The sequence below is a fragment of the Hippocampus zosterae genome, chromosome 8, assembly GCF_025434085.1.
Source record: "Hippocampus zosterae strain Florida chromosome 8, ASM2543408v3, whole genome shotgun sequence".
NCBI classification, from domain to species: domain Eukaryota; kingdom Metazoa; phylum Chordata; class Actinopteri; order Syngnathiformes; family Syngnathidae; genus Hippocampus; species Hippocampus zosterae.
In genome coordinates, this window is record NC_067458.1 from 4,119,252 (window position 1) to 4,145,515 (window position 26,264).

Below are 26,264 nucleotides of genomic sequence, written 5' to 3' on the forward strand. Positions count from 1 at the left end.
CTTGGGCCAATGTAGAATGCTCCTATAATCTGCAATGCATGTTTTTGGAATGTGGGATGAAACCCACGTAGGCACAGAGACAACACGCGAACTCCACACAGAAAGGTCGGAGCCCGGAATTGATCCCTGGAACTCTGCACTGTGAGACGGACATGCTAACCAGTCATTCACCGCGCTGCGAAAGATAACTTGTACTTCATAAATTAACAAAAGTGGCATTCTTTTTCTTGCTGCTTACTCAGGGGCAGGGAAACGTGCTAAGACCCATTAAAATTCAGCAGGCATGTTGGAACATTAGCATTACGTGAGAGCAGTATGTATATTAGATGTAAATACATATTTTACTCACACATCTCGACATTTTTTAGGACATGATGAAAAATGTGTATCAGCTCCGCAGTGTAAGCGGGGATGGTATTGCTGCATGAAAAAAACACGCACAGCAGTTGGTGGTGCTCAGTGCGTTCATATTTCAGGATTTCATCAAAAATCTTTTATTTTATTCAGATGTTCACTATTCACCAATTGACCCTCAATGTCCACGTGATCCGAGATTATCATCGTTCCACTTAATTATAATAATAATAATAATAATGCTCTTGCGACGCGGGGGCCCAGTCTCATTCGGCTGGGTCGTCGCAGTGCGTAGAGCCGATCAGCTTCACCAGGGTCCGCCAATGACCACGGTCATGGGCCAGGTCCGCTGCATCCTCCAGGGTAAGGCCCTGGTGTTTGAGATCTTCTCTGATGACATCAAGCCATCTGGTGTGGGGTCTGCCGCGTGGCCTTTTCCAGCCGGCTGTCGCTGGATCAAATGAGAAGATGGCACGAGTTGGGTGTTCCGGGGGTAATCGGAGGAGATGACCAAGCCAACGGATGCGCCTCTGAGCGGCCAGTCGGGATGCAGGGGGCTGAAGGGTATGTTTTCGGAGGTCTGAGTTGGAAACATGGAGGTGCCAGCTGATGTTCAAGATGGTTCTTAGTGACCTGCTGTCAAAGCCGTCGATCCTCTTGGCCTGGGTCTTGTTTAATGGCCAGGATTCTGCACCATACAGGAGGATGGGAAGAACTGCTGCGTTATAAATGCGTATCTTGGTCTTTTGGGACACTGAGTGGTGGCGCCAGAGGGGCCGCCACAGTGACTGCATTGCCGCGGCCGCGAGGGCGCGTCTGCGGTCAATCTCTGGCTTGAGATAGCCGCTGCTGGTAATAGTGGAGCCCAGGTAGATGATGGAGTTGACAAATTGCACTTCGTCTGTGCCAAAGATCAGGGGGTAGGGGTTGGGTCCGTCACCGATATACATAGGTTTGGTTTTCTGCCAGCTTACTTGGAGGCCCAGCTTTGCTGCTTCTGTTTGGTATATGGAGAGGGCACTGCTGAGGTGTTGGAGGGAGTTGCTGAACAGGGTGGTGTCATCAGCGTATTCAAGGTCGGTCAGGTGGAAGTTGCCGAGCGACACGCCTGCGACTTGCTCCCGGACTCGGATCATAAGGTGGTCAATGACACAGTTAAATAGATCAGGAGCGGCCACGCAGCCCTGTCTGACCCCGCTGTTAATGGGGAATCACTCTGAGTCCTTCCCATTCACACGAACACAGCTCTCTGAGTTGTTGTAGAGTCGCTGGAACAATGTGGTTATTTTGGGTGGCACTCCAAGGTATTTCAGAATGTTCCAAAGGGAGAGGTGGTCGACTGTATCAAAGGCAGCTTTGAGATCTATGAAGGCTATAAAAAGATGTTGGTCCTTCCGAAACTCTCTAACCTTCTCAACAATGAGTCTAACTGCTGAGATGTGATCTATGGTAGACCGGTTGGGCATGAATCCAGCTTGTTGGGGGCAGCGATGGCTTCGAATGGCGGGAAGGGCGCGGGTGAGAAGGATCCGGGTGAACAGTTTTGCGGGTATGGAGAGCAGTGAGATGCCTCTGTAGTTGTTGCAGAGTTGCTTGTCGCCTTTCCGCTTCCAGAATGGCAGGATGATGCCTCGGGTCCAGTCTGTGGGGGGCTGTTCTGCCACCCACACATGGTTAATGATGTGGGTGAGCCACTGGGCCATGGAGTCACCACCTTCTTTGAGCAGCTCTGCGGTGATGGCACAGATTCCAGGGGCCTTGTGATTTTTTAGTCATTTTATTGCTGCTCTGACCTCGTCGATTGTGACTGGGTCAGTTTTGCAGTTGGGGTTGGGGGTGGTAGAGTTGGCAGCAGTGACAAGACGGAGGTCGGTGGGAACTGGAGGGTGTTGAAGGAGGTTGCTATAGTGTTCTTTCCAGAGTTCAAGGCAGTCTATTTCAGTGGTGATGCGATTTCCACTGGCATCCTTCATGAGGGCGATCTTGATGTGTGGTCCGATGCGGGCTTGGCGCAGCATTTGAAAGACCTGTCTAAGGTCGTTGCGCTGTGCTGCTGATTCCATGCGTTCGGCCTCTTCTCCCCAGTATCTCTCCCTGTCAGTTGCAATTGCCGCATTCCACATTGTGGGACGAATAAAGGATATCTTATCTTATTCCGTGCTGCATTGAGCCTCCGGTACTCTGTGATATCACCGCGCAGGCGAGCAGCACGGCGGCGGTCAATGATGTCAAGGGTCGGCTGTGAGATCCATGGTTGTTTGGGAAGACATCTTGATCTTCCCAATACGTCCTGGGCAGACTGGTTGATCTTTAATTTGAAAGTCTCCCAGTCTGCGATGTCATCAACGGCCAGAGCGGTGAAGGCGTTGGTGATGGAGCGGCGATATGCGGAGGCAGTGGTGGGGTCGCAGAGTCTGGAAGACATTAAGCGTGGCTGTGGCCTGATAGATGGGTCTGGTCGTATTTTAAGTCTTAGCTGGGCAACCAACAGGCGGTGGTCAGTGTTGCCCAACTGTGCACCTCTGAAGACCCTGCAGTTGGTGGCAGAGGATCGCCAGCGGCGGGAGATGATGATATGGTCTTCCGGGTTCTTCCATCAGGGCTATACCAGGTCCAGTGATGGATCTGCTTGCGGGGGAACCATGTGTTGGTGATACAGAGGTTATTTGAATGGCAGAGGAGAAGCAGACGCTTGCCGTTATCATTTGTGGTGTTATCGACAAAGGTGGTGCCAATGGGTTGTGTGGGGGTTTGGTGAGATGGTCCTTCTCTGGAGGAAGAAGAGAAGGTTGCATTGGCGTCCGTGAGGATGATGACAATGTCATGTGGTGGGGTTTGGCTAACGACCTGATGGAGTTGGTCGAAGAAGGTGTCCTTCACTGTATCATCGGCGAGTTCTGTGGGGGCATAAGCAACGATGACTGTCATCTTGCCATGTCTGTGGAGGAACCGTGCAGACAGGAGTCGATCGTTAATTGGGATCCAGCTGATAAGTGATTGCCGTGTATGTTTGGACATGGCCAGCGCAACTCCATGGAGGCCCGTCCGGATTTCAGGGCCACTCAATATGAAGCTGTGTTCTCCTGCTGTTTCGCCGCTGCCTTGCCATCTTGATTCACAAAGACCCGCCATGGTGATTTTGTAGCGGGAGAGCTCCAAGGACAGCAGTAAATGAGCTCCAACCCGAAGAAGCGTTCGGACGTTCCATGTGGCAATGCGCGTCTTCAGGCGTAGGTCAATCCGTACTCGTTGGTCGGGGGCGTTCCTATGTCTTGTCTCGGTTTGGGCAGTCTGGTTTCTTCTGGTCGGTTTCGTAACAATTAATTTCTCCTGAGTGGGTTGTTGGCCCTCTGCAGGATAGTCGGATCATGGGGCTGCCATCTCAGCGGCGTACCGACACACCGTTGGGACCTTGTTAGTCTGGAACCTCCCCGAAGACCGGCCCGCCAAGGGAGACCCTACCTGGAGCAAGCTCCAGACGGTAACGCTCTCCGGATCATTGGAACACACAAGCCTCCTTGCCACGGCAAGGCCAGGACCCACAAGGAGGACTTAATTATATGAAGAAAAAAATGTGAACCCCCTCAGCTTTTTATTTTTGCATTAATGAATACACGATGTTGAAACGGACATTGATGCAAATCTGGCACAGTAGAAATGCAATATCGTCACCTCGTTCTGGAGCAGCCTATCAAAAGACATTTACAAAAACCCATTTTAGAAGCGACAATAGAATGTTCTACTTTGGTTTTTTATCGTCAGCCAGGCACAGGAAATTCCAAAATGTTGCAATATTGCGCCTTGGTTAAAAACACGCCGAGACACACAAAACACTTTTCTTGACACCTGTTCATGTGAGAGTGAATTTCAAGATTTTAAACAGATCATTCATGATCCATATATTTTGAGCTGGTGTTTATTTTTCTCCACAGCAAGATATGAGCAGTCCTGTGAGGCATACAAACACAAAGGGAGAACATCAGGACATTACTATGTGGATGTGGATGGCAGTGGACCAATCAAACCTCAACTCGTATACTGCAACATGTCAGGTGACACACACGCACACACACACACACACGCACACGCACATGCAGACGCACATGCACACATACACGCACACGCACACGCACACACACACACACACACACACACACACACACACACACACACACACACACACACACACACCCAAAAACCTATTTAAACATTCATGGCATAATTCCATTATTCATACAGTTTCAATCTACTCTTTGCTAAATATTTTCTTACAAATTTGATTACATTTAATGTAATTTGCTCATTTGTTTTTTGTATAACTATTAAGTTATATATTGCCAAAGGTATTCTCTCACCCATCTGAATAATTGGAATCGGGTGTTCCAAGCATGGTGCCAGGACTTTCTCTCCCGGGGCAAAGGATGGCTTTGACCGATACCGTAAAGGGGGGAGAGGGAAAGAGTGAGCGGGGAGTGCGAACATATTTGCAAAGTACATTCAATTCAAACGTATTGATAAAATGTAGGCTAAATGCTAAAAAAAGGATTTATTCCCATAATTCCATTCAGTATTGACTTGCATATGCTCAAGTAAAAGAAAAATGCATTTAGCCCACACATTATCAATATGTTTGAATGTGTTTGCAAATACAGTACAGTTTATACATAAAACTAAACGAGCAAGTAACTAAAAGACTCACACCGTCCCTCCCTGGCTCACAAACAGACTATCGACAGATTTATAATAACCAGGACTGCTAATGCTGCCTTAATCGCTTCAGGGAGAAGAGAAGCCACTGGTGGCCATTTTACATTGCCACTCACACAGCTCGCCTAATTTGAATACAGTAAATCAATGTTTCCTCACTGTTTTCATGTTATTTCCTGCCTGTAAGGCAAAAATTGTGTCATTAGAACTGTTTTCATATGTAAGGCATTCAAATATATATAATAGAAGCTCCAATAGTGGTTGCAGTTTTGCTATGCATCCACTCGATGGAGCTAAGATTAAGATTAAGATATCCTTTATTTGTCCCGCAATGGGGAAATTACAATCAGAATTCAGAAAGGAAAAACGCTGGGTAGGGAGAGGGAAAAAAAAACACACTCGAACTATCCTCTTCCGAGGATAATTTAAGTCCAGGATAAAAAAGACCCTAGCACATGAATAAGCATTTGACAGTTACAACAAGTGACAAGACATAACATGTATAAGGGGGGGGGGGGGGGGAATGGGAAGGGGGGGGGGGCAAACGCGACGCGGCCGAAAAATGACCAGCTGCACGGTCACCGTTGCGCTCCGCAATATCGAACCACGTCACGGGGGAAAAAGAATCGGAGCGATGAAGACGGTGATAACAATGATGTGTATGTGCATGTGCTCGTCCAGTCGTGTATGCGTGTACAGGTCATAGCTGCTTCGTCAAGGTCTGGTCATCATGAAGACAGTCCCGGCTTATCAGTCCATGGCCAAGAAGGAGGGGGGTGGTGGTGGGGGCCCTCGACTCCATGCGTATTTCCATCCAGGGGAAAGGCCAGATAGCGTTGTTTGTTTTGGAGAGACGGCCGCCAACAATTCCAGACAGCCTTGAGATCTTGGTCTGTATCTCCTCACTGGCGCCAATCATTCAGATCCGAAAATTATTTCGCAGCGTGGATTCCAACGTCTCCATGGTATTTTCAATCGCACGGAGTCACTCCAAAACCGCAAAGTCGCAAAGTCGCAACAATTTTGTGGTTGAGCTCAGTCACCGCTTGAGTCTGACTGTTGGACATTCGCGGCAAGCCATCCAGAGTGACCGGCAGCTTCTTCACTTCTAATAAAGCCGCCCCCGTCGGTTGAATTTTGCGATAGAACAGCAAGCTGCCAACACCAAACAGCAGCATACCTGTTATCAAAAGGCCAATGATGTAGATGTCTTCCACATCCTCCGCGGACAGTACTGTCAGGCACACCGGTCTCCACTTTCTCCATGGATCCAGGGCGTATCCGGCAGCAAGTGTCCCCAGAGGGCAAGCAGGCTCCCCACTGCCCACTCTTTTCGTCGAAAAAATTTTGTCTATTACATCGAGAGACCGGCCAACTAATTCCATGGTTAGTTCTTCAGATGAAAACACGGTAGGAGGCTAGGGAAAAAAAAGTTGGACAAAGACAGCACAAAAGACTAAGTGGCGAGCAGGGAAAAAAAAAGGTGGGAGGGCAGGGGAGCTGTGCAAAAAGCGTCCGCCTTCGTCGAGAGCCAAGCAGAAAGGGAATACAATACAATGCAACTTTGTTTAAAGAGAGCCCTGTCTGCAGTTGTGTTTTGCATTTACTATATGGAGCTATGCGAAAGGGAATCCAATACAATACAGCTTTATCTATACAGTCATACCTCGGTTTTTGACCATAATCCATTCTAGAAGGCTGTTCGAAAAGTGATTTGTTCAAATTCCGAAAGTACAGTAAATATTCTCTAATACGGACTTGTGTTTGCGCTGTCCAATTTGTCCTGATAACAGAAATTCCTCATTTGGGAAATGAGCATGGTACATGTCCTTTATGAACCTGCAACTATGTTGACAAAATGCACGTGTAACAACATGATCAATAAAATACAAAAATATACTGTCCAAAAACTGTTTATACAGTGCACTCCGCTTAATAGAACACCATTGGGCCGAAGCGCTTCTGTTCTACTAAGCGGGGTTTCTATTAACCGGAGACACTTTATTAGGTACACCTTCAGACACGTCGACGACCAAGTTATGCACGTAGAAAACCCCCTGCTGACGAGTTAGAAGAGATATTTCGACTGTGGACGTCCATATCTTTAATCAAACAACAACTTTAATCAACTTCAGTCAAACATCTCAAATCACGAGAAAAATTTTGTTACTTTTGTCTGGAAACAGGAGTCTGTAATTTTGCGGTTGACTTCCCTCTCATTGCGCTGGATAAGAGGGAAGTCCTGTAAACCGCGGGCGTACCTTCTGAGAATCCGGCAATGCATCGTATCGTCTGAGTATGTCCTTCTTATCCGCAGGTGATAGCCCTCGTCTCTTGAATGAAGTTGAAGCCATTGTGACGTGCGTGTGTCTATGTGTGGAGTGACGCGTGCTACCTGTTACTGTATACGGCTAGAACTACCGCGTTTTCTCGCGATAGTGGTACAGTATCGCGATAGCTACACTTCGTCTCTCTCTCGTCTCTTGAATGAAGTTGAAGCCATTGTGACGTGCGTGTGTCTATGTGTGGAGTGACGCGTGCTACCTGTTACTGTATACGGCTAGAACTACCGCGTTTTCTCGCGATAGTGGTACAGTATCGCGATAGCTACACTTCGTCTCTCTCTCGTCTCTTGAATGAAGTTGAAGCCATTGTGACGTGCGTGTGTCTATGTGTGGAGTGACGCGTGCTACCAGTTACTGTATACGGCTAGAACTACCGCGTTTTCTCGCGATAGTGGTACAGTATCGCGATAGCTACACTTCGAAAACCACTAGTTTACAATGTTCATTGCTTACGGCCTGTTCTATTAAGCGGAGATCTGTTCTACTAAGCGGAGTATCTTTATAGGAAATTGCATTAGGCAAATCTGTTCCAGAGCCTTTTGCTCTATTAAGCGGATTACTCTATTAACCGGTGTTCTATTAAGCGGAGTGCACTGTATAACAAAAACCGCAATACAGGTGTATCCAAAAAATCACAACAGTAAAAATACGTACAGTATTTTAATGTTTATTTTTTTCTGTCTTGGGAAAAAAATATGCATTTTGGATTGTTTTGTTGGTTGCATTCTTCGGTTTATGACAATGTTTGCCTGCGTGTCATACAGTTTTCTTGCTAGTTGCAAGTAACGTTGATCACCGATGTTTGGTATACTTGTTGCATTGTTGTATACATTGTGCATAGTGAAGGATTTTTGTTGCCATTTGCATTGCTTCCTTGCTGGAATGTGGCTTGTCATCATCAGGAGTTGAATCGATGCCTTGTTGTTTAAAGTTTCATAGATTTGCGTCTTGAAACTTGTTTCAGCGTTGTCTTTTCCGTCGCATCGGGTGGGCGTTGCGTGTATTTAAGCTCTCGCGGCATTACACCTCCATCCGGGTTACGGGTAGTGGAATTTCCGCTTACGCACCTTCCGGTAACATGTAATATCGTAGTCAAAATGTTAATGCATAGGTTTTTCTTCCGGGTGAAGGATATTCCTTTCCATAGAATTCCGGGGATGGGAATATTTACTGTATTTTATTAGCCCATGATCAGGGACTAATACACTATGCAGAAATAACACAAAAAAAACAAACAAACAGTAAGATCTGCGTAAATCACAACAAACACGTCTGCTAAAATGAATGTTACATGAGGAAGCATGACTTCCTCTTGTAAGGAAGATGTTCTCTGGAATGACCAATTATGCTTCTCCATCTGACAATCTGCTGGAACAGTATATGTTTGGTGGCTGCAAGGAGAATGGAATTTGTCTGACTGCATTGTGCCAAGTATAAAGATTAGTGGAGTGGGGATTGTAGTAGGACAGCACGATGATGACTGGTTAGCACGTCAGCCACACAGTACAGATGTGTTGGGTTCGATTCTGGCTGCGGCCTTTCTGTATGGAGTTGGCACGTGATTACCGTGCCTGCATGGGTTTTCTCTGGTTACTCTGGTTTGCTCCCACATTCCAAAACATGCATGGAAGGTCAATGTACCACTCCAATTTGTCCCTAGGTGTGATTGTGAGTGAGAGTGGTTGTTCGTCTATGCATGCCCTGTAATTGGCTGCAACGAGTTCAAGGTCTACTGCCCAAAGTCAGCTGCGATAGGCTCCACCACACCCGCAACCCTCATCAGGATAAGCAGATCAGATCATGGATGGGATGATGGTATGGAGTTGTTTTTCAAGAGCTGGGCTTGCTTCCTTAGTCACAGTTAAACTTTAACTGTGAACACTTGAGCATAGCAAGAGGTTTTAGGCAAATTTATCCTTCCAACTTTGTAGGAATAGTTTGTAGGTAGCCGCTTCCTCTCCCAACATGACTATACAACAGAGCACAAAGCAAGGTCCAGAAAGACAGATCAGACAGAGTCTGGTGAGCATTAACTTGAATAGCCTGTACAGAGTCCTCATCTCAACCTGATAGCACGCCTTTGGAATGAATTAGAGCAGAGACCGAGAGCCCCAGACCCAGGCCCCCTGGCCCAACAACAGTGTGTGAACTCGCAAATGCGCTTGTGTAAGAATGGTGAAAAATTCCCATGGATACCCTTCCCAGAAAAGTTAAAGCTGTTATTGCTGCAAAGGGTGGACCAATGTCATAGTGATCAGATGAATTAAGAATATGATGCCACCTAAATTCACAAGTGAATCAGGCAGGTGAGCAAATACTTTTGGCAAGATAGTTACTTCATCTGTTCCCTCTAAATTTCTGCTTCCAAAGTGCTGCATTAACGTACTTGGAAATGATGTCTCTCGTGTGACCACTGAAGACAGGGCATGGATTGTGATCAAGCACAATAATACAGAAGTGACCACACTGCAGTCGAGCACTGGGAGAAAGCAACACCATAGAGCCCATTTCCAGTACACTTCAGAAGAGGAGCAGTTAGCGGTGATCCTCAACCAATCAGAGCATTGTGAGCAGGAACTGTCATACTTTTGCAGGAATTCCCGTCTCCTCAACAAATCAGGTAAAAATTAATAGCATTAATGCTTGTTTGTAATCCCATTTAGAAATCTTTATTAAAAAGAAAATGTACAATTTAAAAGAATCCTACTAATCCTTGTGTTGTGCAGGTTCACCCAATCCAGTGTCTGGGACCACAATTAATGAATGTCTGTAAAATACCAAATGGTAATTGTTGTCTGTGTTTCAGACAGTACACCACTAAGCTGGTGGTTTGGAGGTCAAGCTCCTGGACAGATCCAAACACATTGGGCTGGAGCTTTGCCAGGGACTCGACAGTGTGCTTGCGCCCTGCATAACAACTGTCTGAATTCAAATGTCCAGTGCAACTGTGATGCTGACAGTGAACAATGGTGTTGTAATTTGTAATACCCCTATGTATGATGTTTGGTTAATGCATTCGTATTGATTTGTGTTTGGTCTTTGGGGGGGGGGGGGGGGGGGAGCGTTTCCGCAGTACTGCTTTTCAAATCTAAAATTGGCTTAGATGGCTAAATTATCCACAACATTTTGGTGGCTCTTCTTATTTCTTCTCACCTTGTTCTTTGTTTATGTTTCTATTCTTCTGCTTTTCCTCTTCTTTGACCATCGTCAGGACTAATGACTCAGGTCTCCTCACCCACATGGAGACTCTGCCAGTCCGATCTCTGGTACTCGGGGGTGGCCAGCCAGGCTCAGAAGCTGCCTACAAAGTGGGACCTCTTCGTTGTCATGGAGACAGTAGGTTCTTTTTGATTATGTTACATGTTTGTAATTTTTCAACATGGGAAGATTTGTTGCGTAACACAAGTTATCAAATCTATTTTGGTCTCTTGTAAAAACTGCATAGATTCGGGGTTCGAAATTAACACCTGCCAACACACCAAATGCAAGTTATAATTCATTTTGGCAGGTGTTGATAAAAACTTAACAGCCAGTTTGGGCAGTGATGCGTGAGGCAATAGTGTCAGTCAGATATACGAGGTGCGTTCAATAACTTTGACACCCGCACGTCATGTGGGTGCACCTGGAGCTGATCACGAGTGTGGCTTAACTTTGTCAAACTAAATGAAGAGCCGCTTCAGTGCAACACTTACAATGAGATGATTTTGTGCAAAGGAGGTGATAGGACATCTTAAAATGGAGTGCAGTGTCTGACGAGCTTATTGCTCCCTCCCGCTCCAAGTCAAAGCATCCAGTGCGCTGAACTGTCAGTTACCAACAGTTACGCATCCAACAACTCAATGGTGGGTCAACTCGAATGCAAATAAACAGCAAGCATTAGCCCATTTTCTCTACAAAGCAAGTCCCTGTGTCCATAACATGGACATTGTAAACACACATGGAACCTCCTGCGAATCTGAATTAAGTTACGCTGCTTTTGTCTGTCTCCACAGCAGATGAGCCCATCAGTGAGAGCACAGCTAATTTATCCTTGTGTGGGAATTTATTTTCATGAGATTTTCAAAACGAAAGCATTCTATCCATCCATCCATTTTCCGATCCGCTTATCCCCACAAGGGGTGCGGGTGGTGCTGGAGCCTATCCCAGCCATCTTCAGGCAGTAGGCGGGGAACACCCAGAACCGGTTGCCAGCCAATCACAGGGCACACAGAGACGAACAACCATCCACGCTCACACCCACATTTAGGGACAATTTAGTGTTCAATCAGCCTGCTGTATAATGTTTTTGGAAAGTAGGAGGAGACCGGAGTACCCGGAGAAAACCCATGCAGGACCGTGGAGAACATGCAAACTCCACACAGGGAGGTCGGAGCCACTTTGGATGGTGCTCAAAAAAAGTGAACTTAGAACCCCGGTTGCAGCTCTGCTTTTGTTCCAAACTAATTACCATACCTTACAATTACTCAATTGTTTTAAATGTACTAATTTTTTAGGTTTTAAGCATGGCAGTAAGTATTAAAGTGCTTTTGTGAACAATATGTACAGACTTTACAAACCGATGTCATTTTTGTGTTCCAGAAAGTTTTTGGAATGCTGCACTCTTTGATAAAGAGACATCCTACCTTCACTTCCCTACTTTTCATGGAGAGCTGAATGCAGACATCTCCTTTTTATTCAAAACAACATCTTCCTCTGGGGTCTTCCTGGAAAATCTGGGCATCAAAGATTTTATCCGAATCGAACTCAGATGTAAGTGAAAGCTCAGCTCTTTTTCCTTATCGTAATGCAATCATGTTTTTGCTTTCAGTATGACATGACAAAGCTAGGCTCTAGTTTCTTCTCTCTGCCCAGTGTCTTTTCTTCTCTCGCTCAAAAGAAAAAACAGCTTGCCTCCAATTTGGCTGCTATTCTTCAGGCAACAGGTGGTTAGATGTTATAGGATCCTTCAGAATACATATAAAATACTCTTTGTTGTTATTTTTTATTAATTTGTTTCCTTTTTCACAATTTCCCATCTGTGCTGTATTTCTATTTTCTGCATCCTCCATGAGAAAAAAGTTGTCAAACAAGAATCAACACTGTTGACTTTATCTCTAAATGTGGATACCTGCAGTCGAGCAGTTTGATTACCGTAATAAAGGAGAAGACTCGTTTGAGTTGCATGTCTAAGACAGAAACGTAGATGTGGCACAGATTACAGTGTACAACCTACCGGTTATCCACATTAGAAGGAGTCTCAGGACTGATTTCGATTGCAACTCAGTCATACATCTGTGGGGGAAAAAATGACAGTTTCAAGAGACCGCATGATGGCAACCATATAGGCATGTAACCAAAAAATCTCGGAATCGGAAAATCTGTTATGATTTAAAAGATGTGAGTGGATCAAATCAAACTGATTTCACTCATTCTACTTATATACAAATGGCCTATACTATATATTCCAATATATTGAGATACAGATGGGTGGCGCGGTAGTAAACTGGTTAGCATGTCCGCCTCACAGTGCAAAGGTCATGATATAAATTGCGGTCTCCGGCTTTCCTATGTGAAGTTTGAATGTTCTCCGCGTGCCTGAGTGGGTTTTCTCCGGGTACTCCAGTTTCCTTCCACATTCCAAAACATGATTTAACACTCCAAATTGTCCCTGGGTGTGATTGTGAGCGCAAATGGTTGTTCATCAATGTGTGCCCTGCAATTAGCTGGCAACCAGCTCAGGGTGTACCACACCTGATGCCTGAAAACAACTGTGAAAAGCTCAGCCTTTACCCTCATGAAGAAAAGCGGATTAGAAAATGGTTGGATGGATCTCATCCATCTTTCCATCCATTATCCCAGCTGGTCTGTTGGCATTTTAGGTACCGTATTTTTACGACCATTCGGCGCACCGTATGGTTGGGCGCAGTCTCGTTAATGGGTGATATTTCTGTATTTTACACATAGACAAAACGCACTGTATTATTGGCCACAGTTTTAAAGCGGGAAAACATCAAAGTCCTCACCTCTGTATCAGAATTGAACAATTGTGCAAGTACCGGTAATCCATCAAAAACGCCGTGTTCCCTCTCGTTGTCAGAGTCACTGTCATTGCCATGTGGCTCCACAGAAATGATGCCGGCTTTGCCAAAAACTCGAACAACGGTGCAAGCAGACACGTTCGTCCAAGCAGCCACAACCCATTTGCAAATTGTGGCGTAACTCGCCCAGCGCTGCCCTCTCACTCTTTGTAAAGTTGTCAAAAGTTGTTTGCCATTGATCATCCATTGTTCCCATGCCGTTCGCAACTTTACTTTGAACGCCCGGTCGCAACTTTACTTTGAATGCCCGGTTGATGCTGATGTCCAGCGGTTGGAGTTCTTTAGTCAATCCTCCGGGAATAACGGCAAGCTCAAGAGTTCATTTGCTTGACTTGGTTTTTCACCGCTGCTGTGAGATCGGCACGCATGCCAAAAGCAAAACCGATGGCTTGAAGTTTGAACTGAGCTTCGTAGGCGTGTCTCTTTGTAGAATTTATTTTCGAGGGTTCTTAGAAACCAAAACCGAAGTTGTTTTGCAACAATGCACATAGCCACACTCTATACAGGTGTTGGTACCTGCTTGGGGCGTCCCTTTAGCGTCCACTTACATGCCCATCCTCCACTCATTGGCGGACTTCTTTGCCGCATGCCTGTCCTCACTCATGTCTGCCTTTTCTCTCTCTCTCTCTCCATATATGTATTTATACACGCCCACCCTTCACTGATTGGCCGACGTCTTTGCCGCATGCCTGTCCACAGTCACTTCCGCCTTTTCTCTATATAAACAGCGTGTCGGCTGTCAGTCAGGTTTTGGAACTCAGCACATACACAAGACGCTCCGCATCATAAGGCGTCCTGTCCATTTTGGAGAAAATTTAAGACTTTTAATGGCGCCTTATAGTCGTGAAAATTCGGTACATATATATGTCATACTGTGCATGTGTCATTCCCTTCAAAGATACATTTCGCAAATGGTAATTTGATGTGTATCTCATCCTGTGCCACGCTGCACAGCTGGTTAGCACATCTGCCTTATAGAACAGAGGTGCAGGGTTCAATTCCAGCTCCGACTCTCCTGTGTGGAGTTTGCATGTTCTCCCCATGCCTGTGTGGGGTTTTTCCGGGTACTACGGTTTCCTCCTACAATACAAAAACATGCATGACAGGCTAACTGAACACTCTAAATTGTCCCTGGGCATGATTGTGAGCACACTTGGATGTTTGTCTGTGTGTCTATGTGTGCCCTGCAATTGGGTTGTAGATTATTGGGTTCATCGTACATGGGCCACCAGACCTTTTGACATCTTCTATGGCTAAGACGCCAGGGTTTGCAGGAATGTCTAGATGATGAATACGGAAGCACACGTTATGCCGCTGGTCGCTTTCTCTTTTAAAAACATAAAGTTGAATAAACTAGTGCTTTACTCATCAATAGTGTGATCCACGACTCAAACACTGAGAAATGCACGTTTCTTCATGCACCTTTAAAAAAAAGATTTTAAGTTGTGCAGGGGGCTAAATTTGACCGAGCAAATCCAACGTGTGATTATTTGCGTCTCATGCATTGGTGATGAAGACAGCTCGGGGCGCCCAGCACTCATGTAAATTTCAAACACATGGCCATCGACATCGTAAGCATCGAAGCTCCACCCCTCCACAGTTTTAAGGTCTCGATTCGTTAATAACTTTTCACTTAGGAAGTCACAATAGCACTAAAAATGTGACGATAGCTGAGAACAGACTGATTTTGTAGAAACATGAATTTCAACAGTAGTTGTAGTTTAATTCAAAAGGCCTAAATCAGAAAAAGCACTGTATGATTGTAAATGAATCCAAGAATCAAAAGAATCAAACCTGAGAAACTTGCCAGGCTTGGCAGCTGCACTGAAGAAAATACTCAAAGTGACTAATGTTTCCAAAGTATGATAAAATGGAGACTTATTTTTGTTCCACTGGACTGGCACAGATAAGCGCCTGAAGCCACAGTCTTCTCCAATTCTCTATCGCTGGCCCAGCTGTTCCAGCTGCTGTCCAGTTGTGCCCACGGATGGGTGTCAGAGATTTTAAAGTTAAAGAAATGACTCGGCACACAGGAAAATTGTCTTCAATATTGGCGGGAGGGGATCTCAAAGAGCGAACGACAGTTTAGTTGCTCCGCGATCATATTCTCGAGCTCCCTTCCCGCCAATTCAGACTTTTATTGTAAAATACAAGGAAAACACTGCCCCCGATATTTGTATACCGCACCCCCAGTCCGGCCCCTCGGTAGTGATTGGTTACCTGTTTTTAAACATTGAACCACCAGTACGTTGGCTCCTTTTCTTTCTGGTCTACATCGAATTGACATGTTGCAGACTTTGCGGATGGCCAATGTCGCCTGGGCGCGACGGGTGTTCTCAACTCGTCTGTTGTTGTTCAACCGCTGTTCCAGAATTTTTCATTTCCCTTTTGTGACCGAGTTTTGCCCTGTCACCCGTGATTGCCCACCTGCATTGACGTGCTAATTGTGGACTTCAACGTCCCTCAGCTTTTGTGCACAGGCATTTGGGGGTGCTGGATACGCACCCAAACGCTTAGATTTGCTCAGATTAAATGAAACTTTAAACATGATACAATTTTGCTCATATATCCCTCTAACAATAGGCAAGAGGGAAGAAGTCACTTCCCACCCATGGAGCCTTGGGAAGGCTGCTTTTCCACTTGGCACATGATGGAGATAAGTTATCTAGACAGTTTGTGTGGAGAACCAAAAAAAATAAATCAAATTTGTGGGCTCAGCTCTATTTTAACTTAATTTTCTTAATGAAGGTTGCTACATTTCAGAGACCATTTCAGTACACTGAACTTACATACGCGTAAAGTGTACCCACAAACATCAGTGAAATACAAAAACTTCATCATTCAGGCAAGCTGGATCCCTGCTTTCATGTCCTTTTGTTTTCTGGCTGAGACATTTTAAATGTATGAATAGAATATTCAGTGAGTCGCCCTTTTCACATCCCAATGTTGTCTTCTGCTATAAATCATGGCGGTGGCTGTGATCTTATTCTTTACATTTTCATTCCCATCACTTCAAACTAGCCAACAGCCATACTTTTTTTAAATGTTCATTATTTTAACCCATAACTGACATTCAGTTGATATTCCCCTATTCAGGACACTCAATATAGGGCCTCTTTATGGTTGTTAATGAAAACCCACTAGAGTTGCTCTTGAAAATGAACCAGTCTACTGACAACCAAAAGTGTCTGCTTAATTGCAATGCTTGGTGTTGACTTAAATTTGGTTACGATGCATGCATTTTTTTAATTTATCATGCTGAAGGAAACACCATACCTAATTTCCTAAAGTGCAAAAATTGTCACGTTGTGCCCGAAGCGATAAAATGATTGCTTCGTGCACAACAAGATAATGAGGTGGATCCCCGAAATAGCAGACAGAGAAAAGATGGTCCGAGAACAAATGAGTTTTAATACAAACACAAAATACCCGTCCGGGAGCAACAAACAGAAAACGCTGGTCAAAATCAGGACCAGGAATAAAAGGAAGTAACAGAAAACGCTTGCGAGAAAATGGCAAGGAATATAGTTGGTAACAATAGGAATTGACAATAGTGGATTAAACGACGCGCAATCACAGTCACAAGGCTACACGGCAACGAATAGATTTGGGCAATAATCGAGAGATTTGGCACGGCGTTGAATACTCCGGCAGTAAGTCAACTGCCCGAGCACAAAGATAAAGCCTGTGTAATCAGACCTTGATGGGTGACAGGTGTGTCGGCGGTAGGCAGGAAAAGCCTGCCCCCTGCTGGCAAACACGGGACGTGACAGTACCCCCCCCTCAACGGACGCCTCCCGGCGGCCTACCCGGCTTGGTCGGATGAGCTGCGTGGAAGTCGCGCAGAAGGGACGGATCAAGGATCCAGGAGCGGGGCACCCATTGCCGATCCTCAGGCCCGTAGCCCTCCCAGTCGACCAGATACTGGAACCCCTTACCCCTGCGCCGAGAGTCCAGGATGGTACGAACCGTGTACACCGGGTCACCGTCGACGACCCGCGGAGGGGGGGGCGGAGTGGAAGGTGGAGCCAAGGGACTGGAAACCACTGGTTTGAGCAGGGAAACGTGGAACACGGGGTGAACCTTCATGGCGGGCGGCAGCCGGAGCCTGACCGTGACGGGGTTGACGATGGACTCGACCACGAACGGTCCAGTGAATCGGGGCCCCAGTTTCGCGGACGCGCCGGCCAGGCGGAGATCCCTCGTAGCCAGCCACACCTCCTGCCCCACCACGTAAATAGGTGCCGGGCGCCGACGACGGTCTGCGATCTGCTGGTTCCGGGTCGCCGTGCGGGCCAACGCAGCTCGGGCCTCTTTCCATACGCGGTGGGCTCGCTTGAGGTGATGCTGCACAGACGGGACCTCCACCTGTCCTTCCTGGGACGGGAACAGCGGCGGTTGATACCCGTAGGCCGACATGAAGGGGGACCTACCAGTGGCTGAAGAGACGAGGGTGTTGTGTGCGTACTCCACCCACGGTAGATGGTCGACCCAGGAGGAGGGACTGCGCAGGCATACACAGCGGAGGGCCGCCCCCAGATCCTGGTTGGCACGCTCGGCTTGTCCGTTGGACTGGGGGTGATATCCCGAGGTCAGACTGACCGTGGCCCCGAGGGATCGGCAGAAACGCTTCCATACGCGGGACACGAACTGGGGCCCCCGGTCCGAGACGATGTCCATCGGGATCCCATGGAGACGGAAGACGTGTTGGACTAGGAGGTCGGCGGTCTCCAGTGCAGACGGCAACTTAGACAGCGGAACAAAATGAGCCGCCTTAGAGAACCGGTCCACGATGGTGAGGACGACCGACCGCCCACGGGATGGAGGAAGGCCCGTGACGAAATCCAGGGCGATGTGTGACCAAGGTCGAGGAGGGATGGGCAATGGCTGGAGCAGTCCTGCCGCAGGCCTATGTGAGACCTTGCCGCAGGCGCAGGCGGAGCAGGCATTGATATAGTCCACCACATCCTTCCGAAGCTCCGGCCACCAGAACCGCTGGGTGACGAGATGCATAGTCCGGTTCACCCCAGGATGGCAGGCCACCTTGGACCCGTGCCCCCACTGCAACACCTCCGAGCGCAGAGGTGGGGGTACAAACAACTTCCCTGCGGGGCATCCAGCCGGGACCTGGACACCATCCAGGGCTTCCTGGACCTTCTGTTCGATCTCCCATCTCAACGCCCCCACGATGCACCGGGTCGGGAGGATGGTCTCTGGTGACCGGTCCCTCTCCACGGGGTCGTGGAGACGGGAAAGGGCATCGGGCTTGGTGTTCTTAGAGCCAGGAGAGTATGTGAGGATGAAATTAAACCGGGTTAAGAATAGTGCCCAACGGGCCTGACGGGGGTTGAGTCTTTTAGCAGAGCGGAGATATTCCAAGTTCTTGTGGTCGGTGTAGACCGTGAACGGTTCCTTAGTCCCCTCGAGCCAGTGGCGCCATTCCTGAAGGGCGACGATTACGGCTAGCAGTTCACGATTGCCCACGTCGTAGTTGGACTCTGCTGTACTGAGTCGACGAGAGAAAAAGGCGCAGGGGTGCAATTTCTGGTCGACCGGGGAACGCTGGGACAGAACAGCCCCGACCCCTGAATCCGAGGCGTCCACCTCTACAACGAACGGGAAGTCCGGGTTAGGATGGTGCAACACCGGGGGACTTGTGAATGCGGCCTTTAAGCTAGAAAATGCCGACTCAGCAGCCGAATCCCATTTGAATGGGATTTTTGTGGACGTCAGACGGGTCAACGGGAGTACCTTTTGGCTGTAGCCGCGAATAAAACGACGGTAGAAGTTAGCGAACCCCAAGAAGCGTTGCAACTCCTTCCGGTTAGTCGGTGTTGGCCAGTTCGTCACCGCCTCCGTCTTGGTGGGGTCTGCTCTCAGCTTGCCCTGCTCAATAATAAACCCCAGAAAGGAGATGACAGGTACATGGAATTCACACTTCTCTGCCTTGACGAAGAGCCTGTTCTCTAATAAACGCTGCAATACCAGTCTGACGTGTCGCTTGTGTTCATGAATTGATTGGGAAAAAATTAAAATATCGTCGAGATAGACGAAACAGAAAATGTTCAGCATGTCTCTCAACACGTCGTTGATGAGATTCTGAAAGACGGCGGGAGCATTTGTCAGCCCGAAGGGCATAACCAGATATTCAAAATGGCCGAGCGGGGTCTTAAAAGCAGTCTTCCACTCGTCACCTTTCCGGATGCGAACCAGGTGGTAGGCACTGCGTAAATCTAATTTTGAAAAGATTGTGGCTGACTGTAAAGGGGCGAAGGCGGAGTCTAGCAACGGTAGCGGATACTTATTTTTTACCGTGATGTCGTTCAGACCTCGATAGTCCACACACGGTCGCAGGGATTTGTCCTTCTTTTCAACAAAGAAAAACCCCGCACCTAACGGCGATCGCGATGGTCTAATTAGACCTGCAGCGAGCGAGCTGTTGATGTATTCCGTGAGTGCCTCGCGCTCGGGTTTAGACACCTGATACAGCCGTGAGGTTGGCAACGGAGCGCCCGCCTGCAGGTCTATGGCGCAATCGTAGGGTCGGTGCGGGGGCAACGAGCGTGCGCGATCCTCGCTGAACACCTGTCGCAAGTCATGATAGCAGTCTGGCACTCCGTCAAGGCAGATAGTTTCGGGGATGTCGTCACCGGCACGTTCGTGCTGCCCTACGGCTGATCCTAGACAACGCTCATAACAGTTCCGGCTCCAACTCTCTATTGCCGGACGCTCCCAGGAAATTACGGGGTTGTGAGTCCTGAGCCAGGGCAAGCCGAGAATAACCGGAGCGTTACGACACTGCATTAAATAGAACCGTAAATGCTCAACATGGTTACCGGATAATTTTAGTTTTAGTGGTTCCGTTCTTTGCGTCACGACCCCCAGGAGGCGTCCATCGAGATCACAAACCCGCCTCTTATCGGCCAACTTCTCGACATAACAGCCCAGGTCAGCGGCGAAGTCGGTATCCATAAAACAACCATCAGCCCCCGAGTCTATCAGAGCCCTAACCCGCTGCGACCGGGACCCCTCACATATCTCGCCCTCGAGTTCCAGTCTCCCGGTGTGTCCCGGCCGGGAGTCAGTTCGCCGAGGCGTGGGGGACTCTGCGCGGGGTCGGGACTCACAGTTTTTGGAGGGCGAGGATGGGGAATGTTCCGGTCGGCTGGGAGCAGCATGAGGTCCCCGTTGACAGCTGTCAGACCGAGCCCGATCGTTGAATCGGCGCCGTCTCTGCTCCGGTCCAACGTTTTCGCCACCCAGCTGCATCGGCTCCTCCCCGCAGTACGTGGCACACCGGGACGGAGAACGATCACCTCCCCGCTCCCGGTTTCTCTCTCTCAGGCGGTTGTCCAGTCGCAGGGAGAGCTCGATTAACTCCTCCAGGTTGGAGCTGTGGTCGCGAGTCGCCAGCTCATCCTTGAGCTCGGTGTTTAATCCACGACGAAACAGTCCGCACAGCGCCCGGTCGCCGTAGCCACTCTGGGCGGCCAGAATCTGGAACTCGAGGGAGTAGTCCGCAACCGATCGCCTCCCCTGGTGGAGTTCAAGTAGCCGGCCCTCAGCCTCTCTGCCCCGCACGGGATGGTGGAACACCCGGCGAAACGCCGCCACGAAGCCGTGGAATGAAGACCGGAGGCTCGGCTTCGCGTCGCTTGTCGCCATCGCCCATGACGCCGCCGGACCTGTCAACAGGCTCATAATATATGCCACCTTCGCGGCGTCAGTAGCATAGAGGGAGGGTTGCTGGTCGAAAACGAGCGAGCACTGGTGGAGGAAGTACCCACACTGCCCGTGCTCACCCCCGTAACGTGGGGGGTGTGGAAGCGAAGGCTCCCTCATCATTGTGGGAAATGATGCGGGTGCCTCAGGGGTGGCAGGACGAATCACGGAGGGAGGTGCTCTCCGTTCCTCCACCCGTACAAGACGGGGTTCGAAATCATCGAACCTGTGAGCCAGCATGGCAACCGCGCGGCTGATTTCCGCAATGGCTTGGCCCTGCTGACTCAACTGTTGCTCTCGGCAGGGCAGAGCGGAAAAAATCTTTTCTAAGTCTGCGGGATCCATGGTGGCCGGAGTATTCTGTCACGTTGTGCCCGAAGCGATAAAATGATTGCTTCGTGCACAACAAGATAATGAGGTGGATCCCCGAAATAGCAGACAGAGAAAAGATGGTCCGAGAACAAATGAGTTTTAATACAAACACAAAATACCCGTCCGGGAGCAACAAACAGAAAACGCTGGTCAAAATCAGGACCAGGAATAAAAGGAAGTAACAGAAAACGCTTGCGAGAAAATGGCAAGGAATATAGTTGGTAACAATAGGAATTGACAATAGTGGATTAAACGACGCGCAATCACAGTCACAAGGCTACACGGCAACGAATAGATTTGGGCAATAATCGAGAGATTTGGCACGGCGTTGAATACTCCGGCAGTAAGTCAACTGCCCGAGCACAAAGATAAAGCCTGTGTAATCAGACCTTGATGGGTGACAGGTGTGTCGGCGGTAGGCAGGAAAAGCCTGCCCCCTGCTGGCAAACACGGGACGTGACAAAAATGGGTGCAAACATAGCTGTGCATGAAAATACTGTCCATGTGGTACCTGATCTACGAATAGCACACAAGTAGGATTGCATCTGACTAAAGTGCTAAATTGCAGCACCGTGTCTTGTGTCATTTATCAAACCCAAGCTAAATTGTGAGTTTTTGTGTCTTTTAAATAATGCAGACCCATTTAAAGCACAACCCAGGTACAAAGCGGTGCCACTGTAGCAGCAGGTAAAACTAGAGGCGCTGAGGAGAACATTTCCGCTCTCTTGTAAGCTTTTTTAAAAATGTCATCAGAAAGGATCACGGTTTATTCATCAAAACAATGATGGAGCTTCTGAATGATTGAAGGACTAACTTAAAGCCAGTCACACAAAAGAGTAATGCAATGACAAAAAACATCTGTAAACTCTCCATTTCTATGAGTCTGTGTCATTTCAATGCCCACTGACAATTGGTGCTCTTCTCTCCCAGAGCAGTTTGCTCTCTCAAGTTTGAAACAAAATGTTCCTCAGGTGGCCATGCACCCGGGCATCCAATTGCCATGCACTCTGGGTGACTTTAACAAAAGAACATGTTTTACTCTTCCACAAACACTTCTAATTTCATCCTATCAAACTTCATTTTGCACTTTCGAAAGTCTCCCTAATGTTTGATGGTGACCAAAACCCTTTGTTTCAATACATTAAACAAGCTGTTGGAATCATTTGTGAGCAAAGATATGCCACGCCGGGCTGTATGCCTTCTTATCTACCGTTCCTCCATCAGTTGTGAATATAAATATATATAAAATATAAACTTAGCTTGTAGCCGACGTGTGCATATTTCGAGCATGACGTCTCTGAACCACTGGTTAAAGGACACTTTGATTCTCTCCTCTTTCATCTCAAACTGCTTCAAACAACAAAGCGTGTGACGGAAAAGTGGTTAGGACTGCACGACTGTCCGTGTTTTATGTTATGTGTAGTGTTTATTATTTTACTTTATGTTAACTGTTTTGTAAAGCGCTTTGTTACAGCTGCCGCTGTTGTGAAAGCGCTATATAAATCAGCATGTATTGTATTGTATTGTACTGTATAAACTGCTCACCGACAACAGTAGAACTCGCTGCTTGTCTCAAGTATGTGAACTCACCTCAAAAGGAGGGAGAAATAAAGAGAATATTGTGCTGTTTGTTTATTGGTAAGATTTTAACTGCTACACAGCTCTTGTCACAGAGCACTGTTTTAGTTTTGCAGCAATGTTTACACCTGTTGCCAGCAGCACACAATCTGTTAGGGCAGGGGTGTCAAACTCACTTTTGTCGCGGGCCACTTTGGATTTACGTCTTCCCTCGGAGAGCCGTTAAGACAGTAAAACTTAATACATGTTTAATCATCACATCGTATGATTACTTGTACACTGTCAGGTTGGTCCAATTTGACACTCAGGAATAACCAAAAGGAGGAGACAGGAGACTTGATTCTGGTACCAGGAGAGAACGAGGAGAAGCGTTCGGTTTCAGTTCTCGGCATGTAACCCTAACGATCTCCCCCTTCACCTCCTCATTCATTGGGAAAGCTACTACATAGGTGTGTCCAACCTAAAGGGAGGGGGCTGTTGAACACACACTGAACTTGTTTGACTATGTGTGTGTATGTGAGTGCAATTTACGTACATGTGTGCAAATGTCACATAAACATCACGTTGCAGCTGGTGTTGATGTCTCCATTCACTGTTCACCCTTGCTGACTGTTTAGTCTTAACAGTTATCTCTTCCCAACCACGTCCTCGGAAAGGTGGTTGCAACCCTAACCTTTCACACAGTACAGCAAGGAAAGTGAGCATATAATAAAGAATATATAATGATTGTAGATGTGAGTAAATAATAAAGCATATATCTTTATTGAAAGCATAAGCGTTCTTCATTGCAGGCAAAGCCAACTAATGATTGCAAGCATAAGTGTTCTTCTTTGCAAGCAAAATCAAACTATCATGACAGGCAGATGCATTCTTCTTTGCGAGCATAAATTGACAACGCGAGAATCAATCGAATAATACGCGAATGTATGATTACTAAACAATAATAAATCCAACATTCCCCCCTGTTCATCCTACATTTGCTCGTAACACCACACAGAACCTTCCGACGGACTTTATTCAGTGGAGTCATGCCGCACACGCAAACATAATTACACCTAGGGGTAGGGAGCAAAACGACTGAAAACCATCCATGACCCCCTGATGCCGAAGCGAAACCACGTCATCACCCGAAGAGGCATAATCAACCCCAGAATCACTGCCATCAAACAACAACAGACGATACATCTCATTCACTTTAGACGTCGTGGGCGCGACAACTGTAGTAATAAGCCGGATAAGCAGCACTCTGATACAGGGAATGCAACAGCATCCACACAACTTCAAGACAGCTGCAAAGAGAGCAAAAGAGATTAGTACATTCATTAATTCATCTTCCGAGCCGCTTGATCCTCACTAGGGTCGCGGGGGGTGCTGGAGCCTATCCCAGCTGTCTTCGGGCAGTAGGCGGGGAGCACCCTGAATCGGTTGCCAGCCAATCGCAGGGCACACAGAAACGAACAATCATTCGCACTCACACTCACACCTAGGGACAATTTAGAGTGTTCAATCTTCCTGCCACGCATGTTTTTGGAATGTGGGAGGAAACCGGAGCACCCGGAGAAAACCCACGCAAACCCGGGGAGAACATGCAAACTCCACACAGGGAGGCCGGAGCTGGAATCGAACCCGGTACCTCTGCACTGTGAAGCCGACGTGCTAACCACTGGACTACCGGGCCGCCGAGATTAGTACATAAAACACCAAATCCTTGTACTCTCCGAATGCCTTATGCCACCACTCCGCCCAGAAGGACGTATTCACGCCGGAATGGGCCCTTATTTGGTGATTCAGGGTGCGGAGACCTTCAATGGCCTTGGTGAGGGCGCCATCAGGCGCGGTGTTGTTAGGTATGAACGTACAACACTGGTCACCAAACATCGCACATACTCCATTGGTCTCTGCCAAGAGTATATCAACCGCGATGCGGTTCTGAAACGCCATCAGGGAGGTGGCCGCCAATTGCTCTTTTATAGCCAAAACGGGTTCCTCAGTAAAATTTCCGAGCTTCTGGACATTGTAGTGGCGGTAGTTGATCCTGTCAACATTCTTATTAGGGGTATCCCAAATGAAAATGGATTCCCAACCGATAGGTTAACCAACTTATACTCATCTGGCACGCCACGAGGAACCCCAAATGCGTCTATATAGGTGGGATCGCCATCCCTCCAGGAGGCGTCACGCCGGAACCGGAGAAGGCTACTCTCCGTCATCGACGATAACGCAGCCCCCTGTATATCCTCCGGTGTTGATGGAAACACAGTTACTGGCAAAAGCAGTGATACCAATGCGCAGACACCAGAAAATGAAAAACTCTCGTCCGCGATAACCATCATTTGCCTTCAAAATCAGTAGAAGTACACTACTGCATCACACTGTATCCGCAGTAACATAAATAAAAATAAAATAACAAAAGAATGAAATATAGCTCAACTTTCAGCAGGGAATAACTATATTACTGTCGGGTTGTTTACCTTTTTCCTTTTACCACCAAAGAAAAGATCCTAAACGTATAAAATCACCTAAGAAATGTATTTACAATCCATATCTGAATCATTACGACCAAATTAATGCACCATTTGAACTAGAAATAAATCAATAAACGGTTATAAATTCAATTTCAGCCGAGCAACATCACCAGAGGAGCACAGTACACAAATCACATCAACCTCCAAAACAAACCCAAATAAAACAAGTTGTGCTCTTTTCTACCACTCATGGTGTGTTCACTTCTCAATTTTTATTTTTAATTTTCATAATGAGATCGACTAGATCGATTATAAATAAAATACTTTTGCCGCCAAAACAAAAATAGTATACAACAATTTGTGCCGAAATGTGTTTCTTCATTTCCCTTCCCTAGATCATCTAGATCACAGGTGTCAAAGCAATTGACGCGCATCAACCTCCATAAACCCTGCTAAAATCTGTACTGAAATGCCAAAATTCTATATGAATAATGTTGAGATTTTGTGATAATTTTGTTACCTGTTAAAACACTCAACCAAACAATAATGGAACAAAATATGACTGGCTTCAGAATTGGCAGAATTCATTCATATGTAGTTGTTAGTAAATAATTTCATCATTGTATTTCTGATATATCCACTCC

The 26,264-nt window shown here is 47.2% G+C and overlaps 1 protein-coding gene across 5 annotated transcripts in view; it reads left to right on the forward strand.

The window, feature by feature from the left end:
- LOC127605628 (contactin-associated protein-like 4) overlaps positions 1 to 26,264 on the forward strand; it is a 157,910-nt gene that overhangs the window by 78,494 nt on the left and 53,152 nt on the right. For all 5 annotated transcript variants that reach the window (XM_052073317.1, XM_052073319.1, XM_052073320.1 and 2 more), the window contains exons 12-16: positions 4,287 to 4,406; positions 9,826 to 10,026; positions 10,213 to 10,375; positions 10,618 to 10,742; positions 11,985 to 12,155. In XM_052073317.1, the coding sequence (XP_051929277.1) occupies positions 4,287 to 4,406; positions 9,826 to 10,026; positions 10,213 to 10,375; positions 10,618 to 10,742; positions 11,985 to 12,155 (780 nt within the window). The remainder of the gene's footprint in view (positions 1 to 4,286; positions 4,407 to 9,825; positions 10,027 to 10,212; positions 10,376 to 10,617; positions 10,743 to 11,984; positions 12,156 to 26,264) is intronic.